This window comes from Apteryx mantelli, chromosome 3, assembly GCF_036417845.1.
Source record: "Apteryx mantelli isolate bAptMan1 chromosome 3, bAptMan1.hap1, whole genome shotgun sequence".
Lineage (NCBI taxonomy): Eukaryota > Metazoa > Chordata > Aves > Apterygiformes > Apterygidae > Apteryx > Apteryx mantelli.
Genome location: NC_089980.1, coordinates 19742895 through 19764890, shown reverse-complemented (window position 1 = coordinate 19764890; position 21996 = coordinate 19742895). Strand labels below are relative to the sequence as shown.

The following is a 21996-nucleotide window of genomic DNA, read 5'->3' as shown; positions in this document are numbered from 1 at the left end:
CAGCATGGGGTAGTTGTTTGTCTCGGACAGTTAATGTGCCCCTTTCCAGCCCCAGAGTTTTTCCACGCTCCTGGCAGGTTGCAGCCCGTCTGTCTCCAGCAGGAGAGGACAGCCTGAAACACGCTGAGCAGGTTTGCAATAACAGCAGCCAGGTTATCAATCCCCAAAGCAGCTGAGCAACCCAGAATGTGACCCCTTTGGAGCAAGGCCTCCTCCCCCGTGTGCTCGCAGGGCTGGTGCTCTCCCTGCACAGGTCTAACGCCTCCTGACTCTGAGGGCTGCGGAGAAGCCATGTCCTTTGTCAGTGGGCCCTTTCCAGGGAGGGAAGCAGCTCTTTAGCTTGTAGCGGGGAGGGAGTGGGGGCTTTCTCCTGGCATACAAAGACAGCGTGCCCACTGTTGCTGTTTTCTATCCCTAGAGGCCCTAGCCCTGCCGGAAGAGCTCACAACCTAAGCTGGAGGCAGCCGGTTGATAGCTGGGCGAAGCAGGAGGCAGACCGGGCTGAGCCAGGCTGGCAGAGTGAGCAGACAAGGCAGGTTTGGAGGTGGGCACTAGGGAAAGAGGCAGCCTGCGGAGGGCTAAGCAGGGACACCCCCTTCGGGGGTAGCTCGGGCCAGCGACCCCAAACTCGGCGCCCACTGCTGTCAGCAAGGCTCTCGTTCTGCCTGCACAAAGCCCGCAGCTAGGTCGCGGCCCAAGGCGCTTCGGTACCAGTGGTTTTTACCTTTACAACAGAAATTCGGCCTAACATCTGGTTATAAACTGAGTCCAAAACTGGAGCACTGATGGTAAGAGGACAGCCACCCCGGGGAACTCAGGCGCTTGAGTCCTGTAAATGGAGCAGAGATGGCTTCCGATACCTCAGGGCAATGGCATACACCATCCTCCTCTGGTCAAGACGGCCTCGGTCTCCGCTGCCGTGGAGCGGACCAGCAGCGTCTTTACAGAGGACGTCTGCCTGATATCCCCACTCCTGCCCCAGCGCTTGCCCTGCGGTCCCCCAGTCTGGTCTGGCTGGACACACGTTTCCAGAGCTGCAAAGGGCTCCCTCACCTGACCTCCTCCCTCTCCCATAGGGGCAGGCATCCAGTGAGAGGGGACTGGGAGCACGTTGGGGTGGAAAAACCTCGGCCTTGCCTAGCTACGGGAGCACCCGGGGATCTCATAGCACCACTGGGACCAGAGCATGTCCAGCAGTGAGGGCAGCCGGAAGGGGTAGAGGGGCTGTTCAGGCTCTGTGCTCAGAGCAGCTGCTGAAGTTATGCTGCTACGGGGTGCAATGCACACACCACGTCTGATATCTTTGCCCATTTATCAAAGCCCAGGGTGGTGAACCAGGTGGTCCTGGCATCATCAGACATCCTAACAGACAAGCTTGGAGAAATGGGGGGACAAAAAGTGCTGCAACTGTGCAAAATGTTGATATTCCCATGCTTTGTCACTGGTGCTTGCCAGTGCTTTACATAGTACGGCTGATTTCCCTAGCATCAGGGCTGGGCATCCTACACTTTCCTCCAAGTGAAAAGTTGTGATGCTTCAGACCTGTTTTAGAGATCTGCTTCAGGATGGAGGCATCACAGCCTACAAGTCCTGCTAGCAGGGGAGGCAATCTGGAAGCTGGCCCTGGAGATGTCTATGTCTGAGGAGAATAAGCCCAAATTGAAATGTCCCCACCAACAAGCCTGGCCATATTCTCTTCAGATGCTTCCAGCATAGGGGTAAACTAAACGGATCCTTTGCAGAAGTTACAGGGATGGGAAGCAATGCTGACCTTGAGGTTTTAGAGTCCAAAACTGCTGGGCATCATCAAAGTCAGCAAAAAAAAGTGCTCTTGTAGAGAATTCACTGTCCATGTGTACTGAAACTCTTTGAAAGCAGAGTTTGGGCAGCTGAAGGAAAGATTTGGACTAGAGACTGGACTAAAGTACCCTCTGTATCTCAGCAAATGCATCTAAAGGCACACAGTCACTTGTTATTGTAGGGTTCACTGTTGGCCAGTCTCAACTTTCCCAGTCACTCTGCTAGTTTGGTTTCTCTGTCTACTCCTCAGGACAATGCTCCGGATCCCAGCCTGGGTCTGTTGTGCCCAGTATGCAGCTGAAGCTGGCAGTGGATATTTCAGATACCAAAATGCATCTTATACTTTCATTTCCCTTTGTTGCCGTTTGATGGATGAAAGCAGCAGTGATCCCAGTCAGCTGCATCTACCAGGATTTGTTCAGCTGGACACGAAATGATGAAACCCTGAGCTGGGTCCTGCCAGAACTCCCTCCTCTGCTGCCCTCAGTGCTAGGAGCACAGAAAGGAAGCATAAACAGCCTTGTGGCATGGGATGCAGATTTGACCCCAAATCAGATGGAATGGTTTAAAAGCAACACATTATCTTTGAACTCCTGCCAAGTGTGGTGTGGTGCTTGAGCACTGGATTTTAGTTTGAGCTCATTTCTAATAACAAGCTACAGAAAACCATTGTTTAAATCCCTTGGGTTTTTACAATGAATGGAAGCCTTCAAAGTGCCGGCTCATGCTGATGGCTTGCCCATATGCTTATGCCTATGGGCCTGGAGAGACAACTCACTGGTTTGTGAGCCCCTGGAAAGTCAAGCAAATTCAGTGTTTCTAAAGTTTCTAAAGTGCATCATGTACCAAAAAAGATTTTATACTGCCATGGAAACTTGGCAAGAGTTTAGCTGTAATGTGTTGTTCTGACTCACCTATTCATGGGAACAAATACAGCTGAAGAGGAAAACACCTAGTAAATTAATTTGAACTATCTAATGCCTTGGATCGGCATGGTCAGAAGGAATCTTTAGAACCTGTCCAAGAACTGGGAAAGACATGTTCCAAAAAAACTTTTAGGAATCTAAATAATCTAGTATGAGATACACATTTCAGCACCCAACTGCCCTTGCAGTGTGGGAACCAGCACCACGCATCTGTAATAGGTGATGTCTTTTCGGGGGTGCCTAACTTTCATTTTACCTGCTGCCCTGGTGTTTTTCAGCTCTGTGTGGAAAAGCCCTGCATATAAGACATCTAGCAAGACCGAATAACTGCCCATTGGAAAATGAAGGATTCTCCTCCCATCTTTGCGTGACTCTGATCAAGAGGATAACGAGAAGCAATAACTTGTGACTCTCACTTGACCTCCATATGGGAATATGAACTCTGTGTAGAAGTCCACCTGGAGAGGGGGGCAAGCATTTCCCAACATGGAGGGGGGAACCATGACCATATGAAGGACATAATGGCTAGAGGGGATGACCATGCACAGCCTGGAAGGGTGAGATCGCAAGACATGCAAGAAGCACATCTCAGCATGGTTTTGACTTTGCTTTGTAAGAGTGGAGTGATAACAGCTATGAAATCTCCTGTGCTGAGCCTCTACTCATGTCTCACCTGGCGTGCTGTCCCCAGAGGATGGGCAGGAGGCAGCAAATCTGCAGAGCCTCCCCCTCCAAGACACGATCTCAGCATGGGGGCACAGCCCATAGACCTAAAGCCAGGATGGATGGCTAGACTTTGTTGCTTGATGGGTTCTATTTGCAAAATGTCATGACTGTCCCTGATGTTTGAAGGCTTTGCTCTGAGACTTTGAGGCAGCCCAAGGAAGAGGGTCATAGCCAGGAGATGGGGATAGCTTGCAGAAGGATGGATCTGGGATGGAAAGCAGAGGGGAGAGCCTCTGCAAGCTGGGTTTACTGCCCCTGCTGCTGCTGGGAAGGTGAGGAGGAACCCCTGTTGCCAAAAGTAGCTGTGTCGCCACACATCTCCCCCAGCACCAGCCAGCCAGGCTGTCCAGGGCTCTGCACTTCCAAAGGGATCACTGTTCTGCACCTGCTGCCTATGGTCCTTACTCTAGCACTGGGCCTGCTCTTGGGGACCTTGAGCTGAAGCCTGTCCAAGCCAGTAGGAAACAAGTCTGTGATGAAGAAATACTGCAGATGAATAGCTCTCTTGTTATAAATATATCCTAGAAAAGAGCAGAACCTCCTATGGCCTTGAAGAAGTGTTGCAGTGGTGCCTAGGGTGGTCTCAGATAGCCAGGATTTCCAGTTCAGGGAAATATTGCTCTCTCAAAGCGTAGCTCCAGGTGGAACTGGACCAAGGTCTAAAGTGCTCAAAACTCTTGAACTTCCTGCAGACTAGAAATGCCTAGGAAACATCATCATGGAGACATTGAAACTGTGTCACTTCCCAGCTTCCGCCAGCTTATCTCCTATCCATCAGTTTGCATATATATGGCTGATCTGAAGAGGTAAGTAAATATTGTGTTACGCAAAAGATGGCTCTATCTTGTTAGTGACATTGCCTGAAACTAATTTGGCAGAAAATCCAGCACTTTCCACAAAGTCTGAATCTGATTTTCCTAAGCTGCTTGTTGCATGCTCTTTCTAGGGAAAAAAAACAAATTTCTAGTACAGCTTCTTGGTCTTATGTTTAAAGGCAGCACTTCTACAATCAAGCATTAGGAAGGCTTGTGATGCCTCATAGCTGGAAGTCAGCAGAGCTGTGCTGATTTACAGCAGCAGGGAGCCTGACCCTAAGGGTATATCTAGCATTTACAGGCAAGGACAGTGGGAATACAGAAAGAGCAGCAGGGTAAGGACAAAAGAGAAGGGTGGAGCTATTTAAAGGGAACTGCAAGCACGCTGCACTTCTCAGCTCATTTCACCTCTTGGATGTCTTTTTTGGTAACTGCAGTGTCCCTAGGGGCCTCGCTGATGCAGAAGGGAGCACTGAGCTGGTAACTTGAATTGAAAGGATTCTTTAGGGCATCCGCATCTCAGCTGAGTTTTTCTGGAAAGCAATACAAGAGCACAGTGTTCCTCAGCACTGCAAAGGGGGAGGTTACCCAGTACACTGGCCCTACAGCGTGTGAGCTTTCCAGACACGTTGGACCCACTGCACTGGGCTCTTCAGCAACCCAGTCGCAGCTCCTTCTCGGAGCTGTCTGGATGGGAAAAGAGGACAAGACAAGGGAAACCACTTTGCTGATGCAATGCTTTATCTTCTATGTTATGGGCAAGGGGCATCCAGTAACTCTACAACCACTTGCCATGTTGCACTTGTAAGCAGTTACAGGCATTAGTGTTGCAATGGTGCCTAGGGTGGTCTCGGATAGCCAGGATTTCCAGTTAGGGAAATGTTGCTCTCTCAAAGTGCAGCTCCAGATCAAACTGGGCCAAGGTTTAAAGTGTTCAAAACTCTTTTGAGTTTCCCGCAGACTGGAAATGCCTAGGAAACATCATCGTGGAGACCCTGAAACTCTGCATCTCACAGGAAGGAGGCTCCCTGGGCCGTAACATAGACAATCTTTCACATTCATGGTGACATTCGTGCTGCAATTAGCCACATCGAAGAATGGCCGCAGAGCTCTGGAAGTCCTGAGCACCTTGAACCACACGGGGGATCAAGCTCAGGGTTTCCAAGCTGCTGGCTGGGGAGCCAGGCAGAGACATGCAGCAAGACTCAAAGCTCTGGCCTGCCCGGCTGCACTGGAGTATCAGGCAATAGCACCCCTCGGTCCAAGGAGCTGCGAAGCTGCCAGGATAACTCTAGAGCCCCCCAGGAGACTTGCTCCTTGCTGGAGAAGACCCCCCAGGTCAATCAACACGTCCTTGCTCCTGGGGCAGTTCATCCAGTTTGGTTGAAAGCTCATCAGAGCTCAGGCATGTAATCTCCCTCTGGCCCAATAAATTGACATTCTCTAATCGGTGCTAATGATGCCAGGTAGTTACTTAGCTGAGCGCACAAATCACCTGTCTGAACACAACCGGTTGTGAGTGGAGAAGTTTTACTGGAATGTCTTTTAAGATGAGGCCCAAGAGATGATATGTATGACATTTATTCATGCAGTGTGCACATTTTGGTTGCCGTGTTCCTTGTAAGTGCCTACATTTTTTCCCCTCTGGATTAGCTTTGTAACTACTATTCTAACTAATCTATTAGTAACTCTTCAAACTCATGGAATTATTCAGGGCATTTTGCTCATTTTTACCTGGGAAATCTGTGTTGCAGGGTTACTCACAGGCACACTTTCAGTCTCTCCTGTGGGAATAAAGAACTTCAGTCAATTAAAATGACTTATTATGGTTGCTATAAATAACTGGAACAGAGGATTTGAAGTCCCTCTCGAGGTACAAATCATTTCTAAAGGATTCAAGTCTCACTTTAAGAGATGTGGACACCATATAGGTTGTACAATAGGTTGCAGTTACAAAATGGGAATGGCTCAACTAAATCTGACCTTACATTCACTTCATTTGCTGCCCTGTGCCTGTCCCAGAGCTGATCTATACAAAGAGATGAGAAACCCTGTATGCACAATTATGAATAAATTGCCCCCTAAGAAGTTCATTTCCATGTACCAGCCTCTAGTAACAAGCATTACAGTTTAGTCTCTCTTATAAAACTGTGATTTTTTTATCCTCTGTTGTACATATTTTCATTATCCCTATAAATGGCTGATCCAGTCGGTGTATTTTAAGTTCTAAGTTATATTTTGTCACAACATGTCCCAAGCAGTAATCGTGTTTTGTAGCACCAAAAAATACACCCTTTTATAAGTTTAAATTCCTGGGATTTTGTGGCATTGTGATCCCACCTGATCTTATATAATGGAGATGGGCTTAAAATTTCCAAAACGGAGTTGGCTCACAGAGGAGCTCAGATCTGTTTTGCAAAAGTGATTTGAAAGCTGCAGAGGCATTCTCTCTAGGCATTATTGGGGTTTTGATGGAAAAAAGTCTATGTTTGTTTATTTCCTCTTCTGACATGGTCTCATTTGTGCAGAGACCTTCAATTATCCACTAGAAATTGTCACTGACTGTGCTCCCCTGGCACTTGAAGGGAATTGCAGTCCAGTTGCCATCGATTTCCGTGTTCTTCTCTACATCAGACTCCCTACCTGGCCTCCCCCTCCCAGAAAGCACTATGCCACCCAATTCCTGGTCTGGGCCACCTCCCTTGGCAATGTCCCTTCATAATATGGGTTTTCTGCTGCCTCCGGGAATTTGCTTTACCCCTCTACACTGTCAGTCACCGGTGTGGCCAGTGGCCCATTTTAGGGGCAGCTGAGCTCCTTCTGTCCTTGCTGGCTCCGGAGGCTCAGAGCCTTACCTTTAAGAGCACGGAAATTCAGACCTGCAGAGGCCTGAGAAGGGTTTAGGGCAGGCTTTGCCCCAGTTAACAAGTGGAAAGATGAAGCCTGGAAGACAGGGCTTTGCAAAGCACAGCTCCATGCTGATTACTCTGCCCCTGAGGGGGAATATGGGTTACTGCCAAGGGCACCTACGACTTGGCCCTGTTCTGGTCTCTAGGATTTGTCCTGATTCGGAGGAATGTGAGCAAATTCCCTAGAGACTCCTGGAAGCGAGAGGCAGAGGAGGGGAGGCTGGGTGCCCCTCTCCACTCATGTGCCAGCCGAGGGGTTTGGCAGCAGGGTCAGACACTGAGCCTCTGGGAGATATCCTTCAGGGTTCTTGCTGGGGGAAGCAAGGGACAGGAGGCTGATTTGGAAAAGTAACCAAGACCAGCACTGCCAGCCATTAGAGCTTGAAATCCATCAGCCAGCCCTCACCAAAGGCCGAGGTGCATTTTTTAAATCACAAGTTGTTTTTATTTTCAGGTTTGGCCCCTCTGGGTTCATCTTCAGTTTTCCTCTGCCACCCTACAAACTGGAAACTGGCTTTTGGCCTGACCGATGAAACTTGCTCATGATTCCTGGAGCCGAGGCTTGAGAAAACAGCCAGTGCACTGAGATCCTCTGAAACCGAGAAGAATCCTTGAGGTATGTGTCTGTTCTGATGTAAATGACTTTTACTGTGGGATGGTAATGACTGACCCAAGAAGAGCAAGAGAACATGTTTCTTGGTTAATAGCACAATACAAAATAGATGCTGGGAAGACAGGGAGATGGTGTTTTTGCAAAGTGCTAAAGGTGTTGGATGCTGAGCTGTGTGAAGTGCTAGAGATGTCAAGCAGAAGCGAGGCAGAGTGAGGAAGGGCCATGGTCTCTCTCTTCTCACATTTCCTTTGGGTGGTTTTTCAAACTGATCTATAATGCAGAGGGCTGGAGCCAAGTCCTGCTGAAGTCTGCAGGGATCTTCATTTGGGTTTGGATCCGGATCAGTCTGTAACATCCTCAGACACGCTCAAAGCTAGGAACTACCTCTGAGAAAGGGCAGAAGATGGGAGAGGATCCCTGCTACTGTGGTTTTACCTCCCACCCTTGCACGTATGAGCAGATGCGCTCTCTGAACCCTGCTTATACCCAGCCAAAACCCCAATCATCTCTGCAAAGTCGCTGCTGAGCTGCACTGTGGGAAGCAAGGGGCTTCGTGGTTATCTCCCAGTTTCTGCAGCGAACATCTGCAGCCCGTGGGGGCATACCAATTAATTGGAAAAAAATCCTTAAGTTAATTTCCTTTTCAACCAGCTATTGTGCAGGGGCCTAGGTACACAGACCTAATTTAGTCAAATTAGAATAACAATAATATAGAAATTAACTCTTCCAGTTCCTGTGCCATGACTGAACGTTGGCACCACCGAGCATCTTTTAAGAGGGAAGGCGACAGTCCAGACAGGAAGGGTCTCGAGCTGATAATCATGGGCAACGGTAAAGGCTGCTCCCCCTGCTCTTCATAGGTTCAGGAGCTCCTCAGCATCCAAATGCAGTCACCTCTGAGGTGGCAAGGCTGAGCACAACGATGTTGCGAGTGGTTTGGGGTGGAAAGCAAGTAACACCAGCCCCATGTCCCTCTGCAAGAAGAATGTCTAAAGCTGGTAACAGCTAAAGCCCTGGACCTGAAACTGCTGAGCTTCGTAGACCTGGTAGAAGTGCTGCTGACTGTAGCAGGAGTCTGGATTGGGGCACTGACATGAGCCATAACCTCTTGTGACAGTGCATGTGGGAGAGAGAAGCAGATCCTCACCGTGCCTTTCTGTAAGATGTTGCTTTTGACAGCATGAAGTCCCCGTAGATCCCAAGGAAGAGGTGGGTCCAAGGAAAGAGTGGGAGAACTATTTCCCATATGGCACATTACATGTGCCACAGGATTATTTTCCAGAGGAGAAAGGAGAGGTGTTTTTTTAAATAAGAAGTAAAAACTTCAAACCCCAAATATTTCTACCAAACTAAAGGAAGGGAACATTCGCACAGCCCAACTGGTTCTGCCACAGCTCAAGAGGTGCTCTCATGGGGCTGACAGGTCATATGAGGGCGGCTTTCTTCCTCGCTCTATTTCGTACCATCAGCAAGTGAAATAAGAGGATGTTTTACCTTCTTGTTTGTTTGAGTCCATGGCTGCTATAGGGTGTGCGTCCTCGCAGGGACTCCTGTCCTCACTCTGGAGGGCTCTGGCTGGTCACTGGGAACATCCCATGGTTTAGAGCTGCCCGCATGTGAGCCCTGCGATGGGTCAGATGGCCTGAACCCTGAGTGCAGAAAGATGCAGAAAGGGTTTACTGAGCTGAGAGGCTCCAAGTGCAGAAAACAGACGGAGGAGGGATTTGAGAGGGAACGAGGCATCCTAAAGATTTGTTTGGGTCCACAGTGCCCCCACAAGCAGAGCGGCCTGCAAGTACAAACACTTTCCTCCCAGTCAATCCAGGGCCATTTGTGCTTATGTGGGCTGGTGAGTAAGAGGTACTATGTAATCCCACAGAGACTCTGCTCAGCAAGACACCTCCTGTCCAAACACAGAAGCAAAACAAGATGTATTCTGAACAGTCAGAAGCATATAAGCATCTTGCATGGGTGCTCTGGATCAAAGGCCTTTTGGTATGCAACTGGTCACCCAAACTGTCCTGCAAACCTGTGTTTGGGCCAAAGACATACTACCTTCTCAGTGCTGCTGTGAGATCCTACTGGCACTTTCAGGGGCACTTGTACTGTCACGTCTGCTTTCTCTGTCCGTTGTCTAATTTTTAGAGGCACAGGAGTGCTGCGAGGCACACGGACAGGTAGCGACACAGCCTCTCTGGAAACCAGGGCTGACAAAGTATGACGCTGTGCCCAAGTCACTCCCTTGGTAAAGCATTTCATGAGTCTGGTAATGGGATAGGACCTTGGGAACAATCTTAAGATAATGCCTGATTAACGATGCAGGAAGGGCCCCGGAAAAACAAGATTGCACCAACTCACTTCTCTTACAAGCACGCACTTCTCTTATAAGCATGGGCACTGCCCCACATCCACTCTTCCACTCCCTAGGTTTCAATTCAAGTCTGCTTTTGTTCAGCCTTACTAGGAAACCAGATGTGATTTAGGAGTCTAAAATAGTCCCCCGCCTCCATTCCTATTTGATAGATATGCCCAAGGCTATGCTGATAGATGTGAGTTTTCGGTAGCTTTGCTAATGGGATCGGAGGGGCTGGTGTAATTATGCTGCAGAGCTCTGCTGACACAGCTCAGCCAGGAGAGCTGTGGTGGTTCAGAGAAGCCCCGGGGCCGTATTTTGGAGGAAGCAGGAACAGAGGAGGTCACCTAGTATTAAAGAACCGCTTGCCGGAGAGAGGCAAGAAAAGCCCGGTGCGGCTTTAGGAAATGCTGCAAAAGTGGTTGTGTCAGGCACAGTCAGCGCTGCAGCCTGGGGACCAGGCGCTTTCGGCCCACCAGCTGGCCGCCTCTTTCTGGTGTTTGCCATGAGCGAGATCCCCAGGGAGGCAGGCGGTGACGCCGTCAGCGCCCCTGCGATCGGGCCGTGCCGAACGTTAGTGAGCCGCCATCACAGTGTCAGCATATTCGGCTGATCGCTGTCTGGGGTACGACTTGGACTGACAGAGACTTGCAGCATGGTGCCAGAGAGATTTAGGGTTTAGTGGAAAATGGCTTTTGGCCAGAAATTTATTGAATTTTTTTTCTTTTTAACAAAAATATATACTTTTTTTTTTTTACCAGTTCTGCCTTTACCTAGACCAGTTATAGTAATTATTACCATTATGTAATTGTTAATTAATAACGCCAGCAGTCATCAATTAGTATGTAATCAATTATATTCATAGCCTATCTTAAAGTTTTTGATAATTTTACTATCCACTTGATGAGTTGTTCTGTGGATCGCTAAATCTCCAGTGACAATGTGGTATTGACACCTCTGGCCTTCACAAGGCAGCGTGCCCGTACCCTGCAAGGGCATTTGGTGCGGCGGTGTGTTGCAAGTGGGAGGACAACCACCCAACGGCTCTTGGGTGAAGGCCACAATTTGGCAACTGGAATAGATAAAACTATTTTTGGCACATACGTTTGATAAAAGTTTAGACTCTGCAGAAAAATTAGGGCAGGGCCATGAAGTCCCCAAACTCATTTCTGCTTCTGAGGTTGAACCGCTGTGTTTCTGGGACTCGGCTGGTAAGAGGTCCAGGTAGACCATTTTGGATGCACCTTTAGGCACCAGCCCCAGCAAGAGCCACTGTTCCTGTCAGCGTGGAGAGGCAAACTGGGCTGTGCTGGGAGGGCAGGGCTGTCTAAACTGGGAACAGCAGCTTCGACGCTCAGCTGCTGAGCAATGTTAGCTGGCCGCATCATCGCTGGGGCTCTAGTGACGGCAGTTTGCTTAGTGAGCGTCATAGGCATGTTCACGCTCAGTTGTCGGTGCCTTCATGGAAGGGAAGGGAAACTTTTTTTTTTTGTGCTGAGGAGGGATGGAGAAGACTGGAACTGAGCAGAAGTATCTCCACCCAGGGGAATTTTTTTTTTTTTTTTTTTGCCCAGAAGACGTATTCAAACACAGGAAAACAAGCAACTCCAACCTATACTGCTGCATAGCTTTAAATGGGGGAGTCAGGGGACTCTAACCCATGAGAAAACTGTGTGGAAACAGGTTGCAATATCAGGCACCCAAGGTGAAGAAAAGCCAGAATTAAAGCATAATTCAGTTCTACCAAGTGCTATCTACTACTTCTCTTAGACCAGCTCTTCCCAGGTGCCTGAGACCTCAAAATGCTCATGTCTTTGTCTAGGTCCCATTTCTGCAGGCACCCCTACCCAACACATCCCCCCGAGCTCTGCCATCAGCCTCACCGCAGGCAATTCAGGATGCAGGGGACAACAGAGACAGCACCTGCCATGACCCTCCAGGCCCACATGGAAACATGGTGCTCACGAGGGGAAGGAGGAGAAGCTCACAGGTGGGCATCCTGCCCTCCGCTATGCTACAGCTGAGGCTGTGCAACCTCCTGGATCCAGCAGGAAGAAAAGGGTTTGCTTGCTTGCCTCCTAAAACACAGATGGATGAATTTGTCCGATGAGGAGAGAAGTGACCTACGTGGGGTTTTAATGAGAGAGAAGTAATACTCGTAGAAGGGGGGCCCTTACTCATTCACGTCCTTGATCTATTTTCATGCATTTTTAATGTAAAGCCACAGAGGACTGAAAGGGAACCCCTCGACATTGCATCTTGCCTCCTGGGTTATGAAAACACTGTGGGTTCCTGATATCAGCAGTAACTTTTCCTTATAAAGGGAACTCTAAGCAATACCCACACAGCACACACAGCTGAGCGAGAAGCTTCCACGTCCCACTTGCGCGGACACGGATGACACGAGTGTGGTCTCTGTCCTCTGCAGAGCCTGGGAGCAAGGCTTTGGAACTGGGACATCGGGGATGCCGTGATCCCCTCCTGCTCCAGCACCACCAAGAGCTCTGCTATGTAACAGTGCTGCAAAGTAGGTTGACCTTGGTTAAGTGGGTCCAGAAAATCTTCTTGTCATTCCAGAGCAGCTGTCTTTCATGTGTCCTTTAGCTGCAGCCTGCAATTTCCTGAGTCACCCCTCAGTTCTTCATTACATTAAATAATTGCATTATGCTGGCTTCTTGCCAGAGATTAGGAATCCCTGCTGGACTCAGTGAATATATAACATTGTCTACCTGTCCCTGGTTCTTCTGAATTATCAAATATATGGAGCAGAACTAGTTGGTCCTTGCGCAGTACTAAAACAAAACATGCACCTTGCTGTGGTTTGGGCCAGCTCAGCAGAGCCGCACCAAGTGCTTGTCCTCTGTCCCCCCGAGTGCCAGTGGGGAAGCTGTTAACACTGTCCTCACTGAAGACAAATGTTTTAGTCAATCCGAGTTGGCTGACAAGTGTCTGGCTTGTTCCCAAAGGTTACAAAAATGGCTTGGAAAATAAGACTGCCATTTGGCCCCGAGACCTCATTCATGGGCTGCTGGTTCAAATCCTGCCTCTGCTGGCAGTGAACAAAAATCATAGGCTCACAGCAGGGTCTAGGTGAGCAGGGATCCCTAGAGGTCTCTAGTCCAATTCCCTGCTCAAAGCAGGGCTAAGCCAAAGCTAGATCAAGGTTGCTCAGGGCTGTGTCCAGGAGAGGTTTGAATATCTCCCGTGCTGGAGACACCACAGCCTCTCTGGGCCCTCCAGTGCCCTGAGGATTGCTTATTTTCCCAGTACTGAGCAAGCACCATTCCCTAAACCCCTTCCCGTATGCACATACATAAATGCATGTGCACACTAGACAGCAAGAGGAAGCCCTCCATGAGGCTGCTTTCCTAAACCACCCACAGCAAGTCCAAGCTTTGCCTCACCTGCCAGCCTACCATGGGGTAGTTTCCTCAACAAGTAGCTCCAGAGAAGTTATTGCTGTTCCTCTGCAAGCTCCCACAGTACGGGCTCAGCACGCAGTCATCAGCAGACTGCCTGGACCTGCCACCAAAGCCCGCAGACCCTCTGCTTTAGGGACAACGAGAAACGGAAGAGACATACTTGTTTCTTCAGAGCTGAGAATTAAAGCTCGGATTTGCCCTCCTGCGGCTCTCATTGAGCCAGCATGGTATCTCTGGAGCAAAGGACGTATCCCAGAGGATACGTTCAGCACGTTAACGCCACCAGGTTTCCTCCCTTGTGGCAAAAGGAAGCATTTTTCCCTTTTGTCCCCATCTTTCCTCCTGTACCCAAATCTGCTGAGCCCAAGAACCAAAGCTGAATGGCACTTCTGCCATCAGTGATCTTCATGACTCTGGCCACCAGTGTCCAGTGAAAAAATACTGCCCTGGCACCTTCCACAGGCAGCTGGCCCCAGAGTGTGGCCAAAGGGACTGGGAGAGGAGGCAGGTCCCGAAGCCTGCACAGTGCTTGTGTGATGGTGTTCACCCTTCCAGTGCTTCCCTCCAGACATGAAATGGGCCAACTTGGAGAAATAATCAACTGTTTATAGGATCACTTGTTAAAAAGACCAAATACCCCAAGCATCAGCATGTAAACAAAGTTAGGTAAAGCACATACAGCCTAGCCTGGATGGGCAACAGTTATTATTTGTTTGGTTTTCCATCCCTTTCTGTTTCTGAAATCATGAAATGGGTAACAGTGCAGGGGAATCTGAATGCACTTTTGCTCCCTCAGTTGTTAAACATCCGCAATTTTCCTAAATGCATGCTCACAGTCTTCCTGGTGATTGTCTCACAACCCTGCCGGCTGAGATTGCTGTCTGTTACAAATATCCCACCTTGAGAACACCCCCAGTCCACAGACAGCAAAAAACTGGTGATTTATCAGTCTCACGCTTTGTCTCCAGCTAGTTCTAATGCATTATCATTCAAATACTTCAAGCAAGCATGAGACCTCAATATAGCTCTTAAATGGTAAGAGCAAAGAGGTCTTTTTAACCTAGTATTTTAGAGACCTTACTATAAATGCAGCCTCGCAAAATTCTCCAGCACATTGAGTAGATCTCCATGCACAGTCTTAGAAGAAATTAGTCAGAAATAACTGTGGGCACTGAAGATAGAAAATACTTTAAATGCCATCTTATATGCTGTACATGCAACATTTAATAGCTACAGCTCTAGCTTTTCTTAATAATGTGGAAAACAGTATTATTAATCCCACTTTTCATGCCGAGTACATGTTAAACTTACCCCAGGCTAGTTGAAGATCCGTCAGCACTGGCAGTCACCAGAGTTGGGAATTAGCAGTGTGCAAGAGAGGAGAGAAGGGAGAGCAATGGTGGCTTGACGTTTCCCAGGATGGGACTGTCACATGCTAATCACTGATTTGAAATGCAAGCATAACAAATGCCTTCTAATTATGTAATCTTCGGGTCACATCCTTGCATCCCCATGCAAAAATCAGGACTGTGCGCTTGGAAGAAGACGATACCGACTTTTTTTTCCTTTTTAATTAGACTCGCACGTTGCTGCAAAGGGAAGCCTCGCAAAGCAATGGGCAGAGGGGGCCGTACGGCGCGAGCCGGCTCCTGGTGTGGGCTGTGCTACTTTGCCGAGCTCGGTGGCTGTTAAGTACCTCCCGTGGCACCCGCGCGAGGCAGCCTGCGGTTGGGGACAGGGACGTGGGGCCCGGCTCCTCCCCACCTTCTGTGGCACCCTCAGTCTCCCAGGGCCACCAGGGCCAGGACAGCACCTTGCCTACATGCCTTCCCTCACGCAAGGGCCAAGAGCAAGGTTGCCAGAGAAGCCAGGGAAGGGGAGCAGCAACCACCAGCACTTGTGTATTTTCCGTTTCTGGTTAGATTATGAAAAATTCCCCCTGAGAAAAAAAAATAAGAGGGTTGAGGGAGGTGGGGGAGCGGGAGGCAGCAGCCCTGAGCACCTGTCCAGTTTCTTTGCTAAGGTCCTGCAGGGCTTTTGCTCCAAAAAGTGTCAAGAAGACGTGGGGAGAAAGCAGGTAACCCAAGGCCAAGAGCATCAGGAAGAGGTTTGTGGAAGAGCAAGGAGACATAGAGGAATAGGAAAAATAGCAAAAGGAAGAAGAATTTCTCACTGAAAGATAAAGATCTTCAAAGACACCCATCAGGCATAAAACTTGAAATGTAAAACCGTGTAGCCTAGTTCAGTATAATTACTGTGCAGCACAGACAAAAAGGTGGGATGCAGAGTCCTAGCTAAGGAGCTGAAAGGACAGACTCCTGGATTAACAAAGCTCTGTGGAAGATGCTGCTGCCTCTGAAGTCAAGGACTAGAGACAGAGAACGCTACTTCTTTTTTGGAGCTGGCTATTTCAGGAGCAAAACAGAACTAAGCAAACTAAAATGATAATTCTGAAGAAGCAATTTGCTGGAAAATGCATTTTTGGTAGGTCAAAGATACCTGTGAATTCAACAAATAGTTCCAGCTAGAAAAAAAAATTAATAATAAAAAAAAATTTTAGCTTCACCAGTTTAGGAAGAAAACATTTCAAATAGAGATTTTCCTACAGGCAGCTTTAATAAAAAGGGCTGCAAGGAGTTATACTGCCAAACGATCAATGAGCTGCTTTGTTTCAGATGGCCAAGTATGTTTCAGTGAGCTGATAATGTGCCGTTTTTTCATTTTGCTAAGAAACCACCAGAGCCTCTAAACCTTCAATTGGTTTCTGACAGCAGCAGAAGGGGATGCTTTCATATGTCCAAGAAGCTTTTCTCTAAGCAAAATATTAAGCGTCCTTGTTCCATGGCTACAAGGAAACATGGATGAAAAGCCATACCCTTGGATGAGCTTTCTGGTCGCAGAAGTATTGCTGGCGTGTGCCATTTTGCTCCGATGGCTTTCTTCTCCACACCTGGGCTATTGCCACAGCAGAGGACAGCAGCGGGCCAAGCCAGCAATGTTTGGTAGCAACGGGTGGCATCTGGCAGCTAAGCCTATTTAACACACTTTTCTTTCCCCAGTCTCCTGCAGTGGATTTAAGGACCTGTTAATGTCACCTCCCACTGGCTGAGGATTGGTATGGAGGTGATTTTCTGACTCTTGTTTTCCCAAATCTTAGCAAAATGAGGAATATTTGAAGGCACATCTGAAGGAATAGCATTTGTGCACCATGTCTGCAAAATTACTCTGTTAAACATCTGGCAAGCAAAGACTCAAAACGTGCATTTTTTCCTGACAGCACTGTTTTTCTTTTTTTCTTTTTTCTTTTTTACTAGAAGGCAAGCTTCCTGCTTTGTAAAGCAAAGTATTTAGATACATAGAGCAAAGAGATTTTTGATGACCAAACCCAAACAAAAAGAGAAATAGATTTGTCACTGTATTAGACCTTCTGACAGGGGCAGTGGCAGTGCTCAGCTGCCCATGTGTGCTCTCCCATCTATTTCCCTTCCGCAGAAAAGTAGCTTTGGTGCATGACAAAGATAAATCTTTGAGTAGTCTGTTGCTGAAACCGGGGGTTTATGGGCTTGCCCTGGGAGGAGTAATTAAGTGCTAGGGCTGCACCTGCTGTCTGTGCTGACCCCCACTATGCCAAGCCTGCCCTAGTGTAAACATGATTATACGAGCACTGTGTTTGCAAAGGCTTCTGTGGGCGGAGAGGTTTGTTTTTCTGGGAAAGTTACACAAGTTGAGCATAAATTAGGCTTCATGGGTTGGCGATGATAGTTTTTTTCAGCTTCATCTTGAGAAACCCAGGGAGAAAGAAATTCCTTGGACAAATTTAAAGAAAAAAAAAAAGAATTCTAGTTATTAACTGCTCCACTTATAAATTCACTGTATTCATCCCCATTTCTTAAAGGTTTTCACTTAGAAAATTTCAGCTGATCAAACTGAAAAGAAAATAACTATTTATTCTATTTGCTGGTGATATGCATCTTCAGAAGTTATTTTTAATAAATAAATGAAGAAATGAATGCCTGTTGAAAACTGGTCACAGCTGTTTGAGCCCAGAATGCAACCAAAGAGCTGCCTTAAATCAGTGTTACTGTCAGTGCCAAATAGCTACATTTTCAGCTTCTGCTTCAGTCCCACTGCTGCTGTGTGATGAAATGTGCCGCTCCACTCCACTCCCTTTTCATCTATAAACTCTCCTTCACCTTCCAGCCTGTAACAGCATAAATCCAGTCTGTTAATGTGCACAAGCTCTATAAAAAAATTACCAGGAACCAGAAACTTTCCTGTCTAGACTAAAGTACCTGCCTTAACTTTCTTCCCACATGGTAGCCTATAAAAGTTTTGACTTACAAGCTAGGAAGACTTATGAAGCACACAGGTTAGACAGCCAAGCTACATATTCCTTCCTTTGCAGAAGTGTATTTACACCAACATCCTCCCAGCATGTAGCCTGTACAGAAATAGTGTCATAGTCCTGGTCCTGATTTGAGGTCACTGAGGATCAAGTCTTGTGAAGTTTATCCTGACTTTCATTAGGGGCATCCTAAAGGTGTGTATACCTGTATGCAGCCATTTACTGTGTGATATTAATGCTGAAAAAATCACCTGCTCTTACTCTTCCCCCATCACTCTCTAAGTGGTGTTATGACAAAGTGCAGGGATTTACAGCCTCCTGTGGGAAAAAAATGTAACTGCTATGTGATTTCACTTCTCATAATGCATGTATCTCTGCTGATCTTTGAAAGCTGTGATCAAGCTCATAATTATATGTGAAAACTGCTGCAAAGAAGAAATGTCTATGTACCAATATCCCTTGCAAATGAGAAAAAAGTAACCTTTAAAACCAATTACTGGAGATTTGTTTCCCTTAAAAAATAAAGCCACCCAGCAGTCACAGCTAGTTGCCATGGTGCTGCCTATATCATTCTCCCATAAAAATTGCAGTGATCTGGCGAACTGACACCTATCTTGTGTGAGTAGGTGGAAACTAGCAGACCTGAAACTTGGCTAAACAGCCTGCATTAGGCTGTCAGGGTGCAGCATGTACTAATAATCACAAATCGGTGTCAAACAAGAAAAAGTTTTAATTCCCTGGGGAAAAATGGCAGTGTAGGTAAAGATGGGGTCTCTGCTGCAGAGCAGGGTGTGTCTACATCAGCATTTTAACTTAGATCACAAGTTTGAATCAGCATCAGCTATTTTGCTCTACAGATCAGATACTAGTGACAAGCAGTGCTGGCACTTCTGTGTTGGGCTGTATTTTTCCCATGAGAACAGAGGCATTGCCCTAACATTCTTGAGAGAAAATGCCTGTAAAGCCACATCTGTGATCTCTTGATGAATAGCCTCACCAAAGTGATGGTTATTTACAGTTCTAGTCCTCACGCAGAGGTCAGATGGTATTTAATATGACAGCAAAGACAGAAGCTCTTGAGCAGATTTTAACATGCCACTGTGATAGTGGTATCATTTAATTGCACTAGATCTGTTCTGAAGCATTGAAATAAATGTCTTTTTCCTCAAATTATAGTTTGAGATTATACAGGTTTCCATTTTGTATCCAACTACATTCTGCTAACGTGTATTGAATTTGGTGTCTGGTCATTTAAAAAGAGAATTCGTCATGCTTCTAGTACTGCTATGGGCTATTCAGCAGGGCAAGACAGGGCCGTTTTCTGATGAAAGACTAGCTATTACCAACACATACACCTTTTAGATTTATTTCAGATGTGGGACTAGTGAGGTACTTAAAAAAATTAAATTAAACAAATTTGCAAATCTGACAGAGAAGTCATTTAATGAGAATAAACATGAACACCATGATGTCATTTTTTACAGTTAATTTTCTCATTAGATCTGCCTTGTGGATTATAAAGTGGGTATCAGCTTTTTGTTTTAGGAGAAGACAGTATCTTAGCAATTCAAAACACACACACACACACACACACACACACACACACTTATTCAACAGAAATGAACTCAGCTGCTGCTTTATATGAGCAGCCCTAAAACTTTTTATTCTGAGTGATAAAAATAAACCTCCAGATTTTCCCATGTCTCTGAAATTTGTACTTTATCTCAAAAGTAAGTAAACAAAAAACTTCACAAACAGCTATCGGCACAAATCAACGCTGTATTTCTTTATGAGTCTATAGGCAGGCAGTTTGAAACAGTAACTCCGAAATAGATCTGAACTGTTCTGTTCCTCTGAACTGTGTGCAAGCCCAGAGACTTGGTAACAAACTAGAAGGTGGGTGGATGGGATAACCATCTTGAAAACTTCTGACTGGGAAAAAAACATGGACTTTTGACTGATCTCATGAAAAGCATACTACTGGGATCATTGCACTCAGAGACCAGTGCAAATTTCCTGGTACCAAAATAAATCTACTCCCATGCTGAGTCAATTTTAATTGGACTTTAAACCTTACAATTTGAAACTAACGGAAGAGACTATGTGACTCTTCAACTTTAAACCTACTTGTTTTCATTGAACGGTCCAATGTACTTTGCTCCATTTGGAAATGTGTAGGTTCCTACTCCATGAAACATGTTGTCTTTGAACTCGCCTTCATAAACTGCCCTGGAAGGATGTTCAAGCCTTCCTCTACCATTCATCTGCATTTAATGAGAGATGGAGGATAAAGAAAAGGGTTAATGTTTATGTTTACAGTATTACTTCCTTTCATTACAATGTTCTTTCAGATAACTGAAACTTGAGGCTGCTATCATACTCAGATAAATGGAGAGGACAGTGACTATTCTTTCAAACTTGGTCAGTTCCTGCTTCTACAAGGACTTCAGATAGAGCTTAGAAGTTTCTGGCCAACCCCAGTGCCCAATAAACCCCTCCTCTGATGGGAATTTCACAGGATCTTCAGAATCTATGCAACCAGGGAACTGCTGCCTCCAACCCCACAAAGAACTCATCTACCCTGACAGCCTGAGGGGTTAATTAAATTTTCCAGAATTTCCTTCTGTAGATCAAGGCAGAGTAAGTCTTTCATTTGTTCACCCTAGGCCACTAAACCATCCCTTGGAATTTAAATCCTTTACAGCTCATTTGTACCATAATCTTAACTCTTATTACTGCACAAACGTTTTTGTAAGAGACTGAAAAAAAGGACAGATCTGTCTAGCCACAGGACACTGTTTTCTAATTTCAAACTCTTATTTGTCTTGTTTCAGGGCTACGTCCTCTCCAACACCACCAAAAGTTTCCTGTACCTGCTAACTAATTCCTGGAGACCCTAATAATCCCGGGCTGCCAGACAACAGCGTATCTCTTAATGACCAGAGCTCCCCTGTTTCTTTCTGGGAGGTGCGCGTGCGGTGCGTACGCAGCGAGGCCCTGCCTCACCCACCGTGCATGCTGCAGCCCACCGCAGCAGCGCTTCCACAGAGGGTGTCCCGCACCGGGGGCCACCGCCTCCGCGCTGCCCAGGGCTTCACCAGGGTCTGCCTGCCCGCAGGCACCGCCATATCTTGCGGGAGCCTTCAGAGGCTGCAGGACATCCCGAGACCCCAAACGTCTGCGGTCTTCAGGCTCCGCTGCAACACCCCTTCCAGGCGGAAGAAGCGCCCGCAGCATTGATCCGTTCCTCCTCTCCTCAGGCGAGGTCTTTCCTTCCCACGTGCCTGATGCTCCGGGCAGGTGCAGTGCAGCGGGCTCCACTCCCGGAGCCATGGGAGTTTGCAAGGAATAAGATTACCTTGTCGTTTTCCCAGTTGCCGACGTAGGTGATGCCATTGGGGCTGGTGTGCACGCCGTGGCCGTTCCTCTTGAGGACGCCCTCGGTGCTCCTGGTGCACTCGCCCTCTCGAAGGAGAAAAAAGAAAAATAAGAGGCCGGGTGGCTTCGGCCCCAAACCGCTCCTCGGCGGGCTGCGCGGGAGCGGGGAGCCGGCTGCCGGCCTCTCTTACCGTACGTGTCTGTGATATGTGCTAATTTGTTACATCGAAGTGAGAAACAGCCTTGAAACATCCTGGACTGTGATGTGTGCTAATTTGTTACATCAAAGTAAGAAACAGCCTTGGGAACATCTGTGGGAACATCCTACATCCTGTGGTGGGGGCATGTACCCTGCCTGAGATAAGGGAGTTGAGCTAGCGAAGCGGCAATGTTAGTTTAGATAGCCTAATATGGTGATGGCGATGTCACACAACTGTGAAATATAGCACGACCTCGAAAGTTGTAAAATATATGCGTGACCTGAGGGTCACCACTCACAATGCAGAGGAAGACTCCAGCCTTCATCCCCACGACCACCAGAGGGCTGAAGAAGACCCCCTAGCAACAGCCGGCGCAACCGCAGAAGTTACAGGAAGTGCCACATATACCCGGAGCTGGAATTGCATATAAGGAGACTGTGAGGGGGGGATTGCGCGCGCCGTTGGTGGAGCAGGAGACTCCCTGGCTGCCCAGCGCTGTTTTGCTTACT

At 47.4% G+C, this 21996-nt stretch overlaps 2 protein-coding genes and 1 long non-coding RNA gene across 4 annotated transcripts in view; 1 reads left to right on the top strand and 2 right to left on the bottom strand.

Annotated features, from left to right (window-relative positions):
* Nucleotides 1–9305, bottom strand: part of ARHGEF33 (Rho guanine nucleotide exchange factor 33) — a 25598-nt gene extending 16293 nt beyond the window's left edge. The window contains exons 1-3 of the mRNA XM_067292850.1: nucleotides 9284–9305; nucleotides 6002–6051; nucleotides 4907–4954 (exon numbers count right to left, since the gene is read on the bottom strand). Coding sequence (XP_067148951.1) covers nucleotides 4907–4954; nucleotides 6002–6051; nucleotides 9284–9305 — 120 coding nt within the window. The remainder of the gene's footprint in view (nucleotides 1–4906; nucleotides 4955–6001; nucleotides 6052–9283) is intronic.
* LOC136991549 (uncharacterized) lies at nucleotides 3175–21268 on the top strand. Its single transcript, XR_010883658.1, has 3 exons — nucleotides 3175–4258; nucleotides 7631–7792; nucleotides 20744–21268. It is a non-coding gene; the product is annotated as an uncharacterized lncRNA (long non-coding RNA).
* On the bottom strand, nucleotides 17663–21992 carry MORN2 (MORN repeat containing 2). Of its 2 annotated transcripts, none has more exons than XM_067292851.1 (4): nucleotides 21479–21992; nucleotides 21268–21374; nucleotides 20037–20173; nucleotides 17663–17765 (listed from the first exon to the last, which is right to left on the bottom strand). In XM_067292851.1, the coding sequence occupies exons 1-4, from the start codon at nucleotides 21537–21539 to the stop codon at nucleotides 17663–17665; spliced, it is 408 nt and encodes a 135-aa protein (XP_067148952.1). In that variant the 5' UTR covers nucleotides 21540–21992. The 2 variants fall into 2 exon arrangements, with proteins under 2 accessions (XP_067148952.1, XP_067148953.1); XM_067292852.1 differs by having other exon boundaries at nucleotides 21268–21372; nucleotides 21786–21992.
* Nucleotides 21993–21996: the final 4 nt, after the last annotated feature.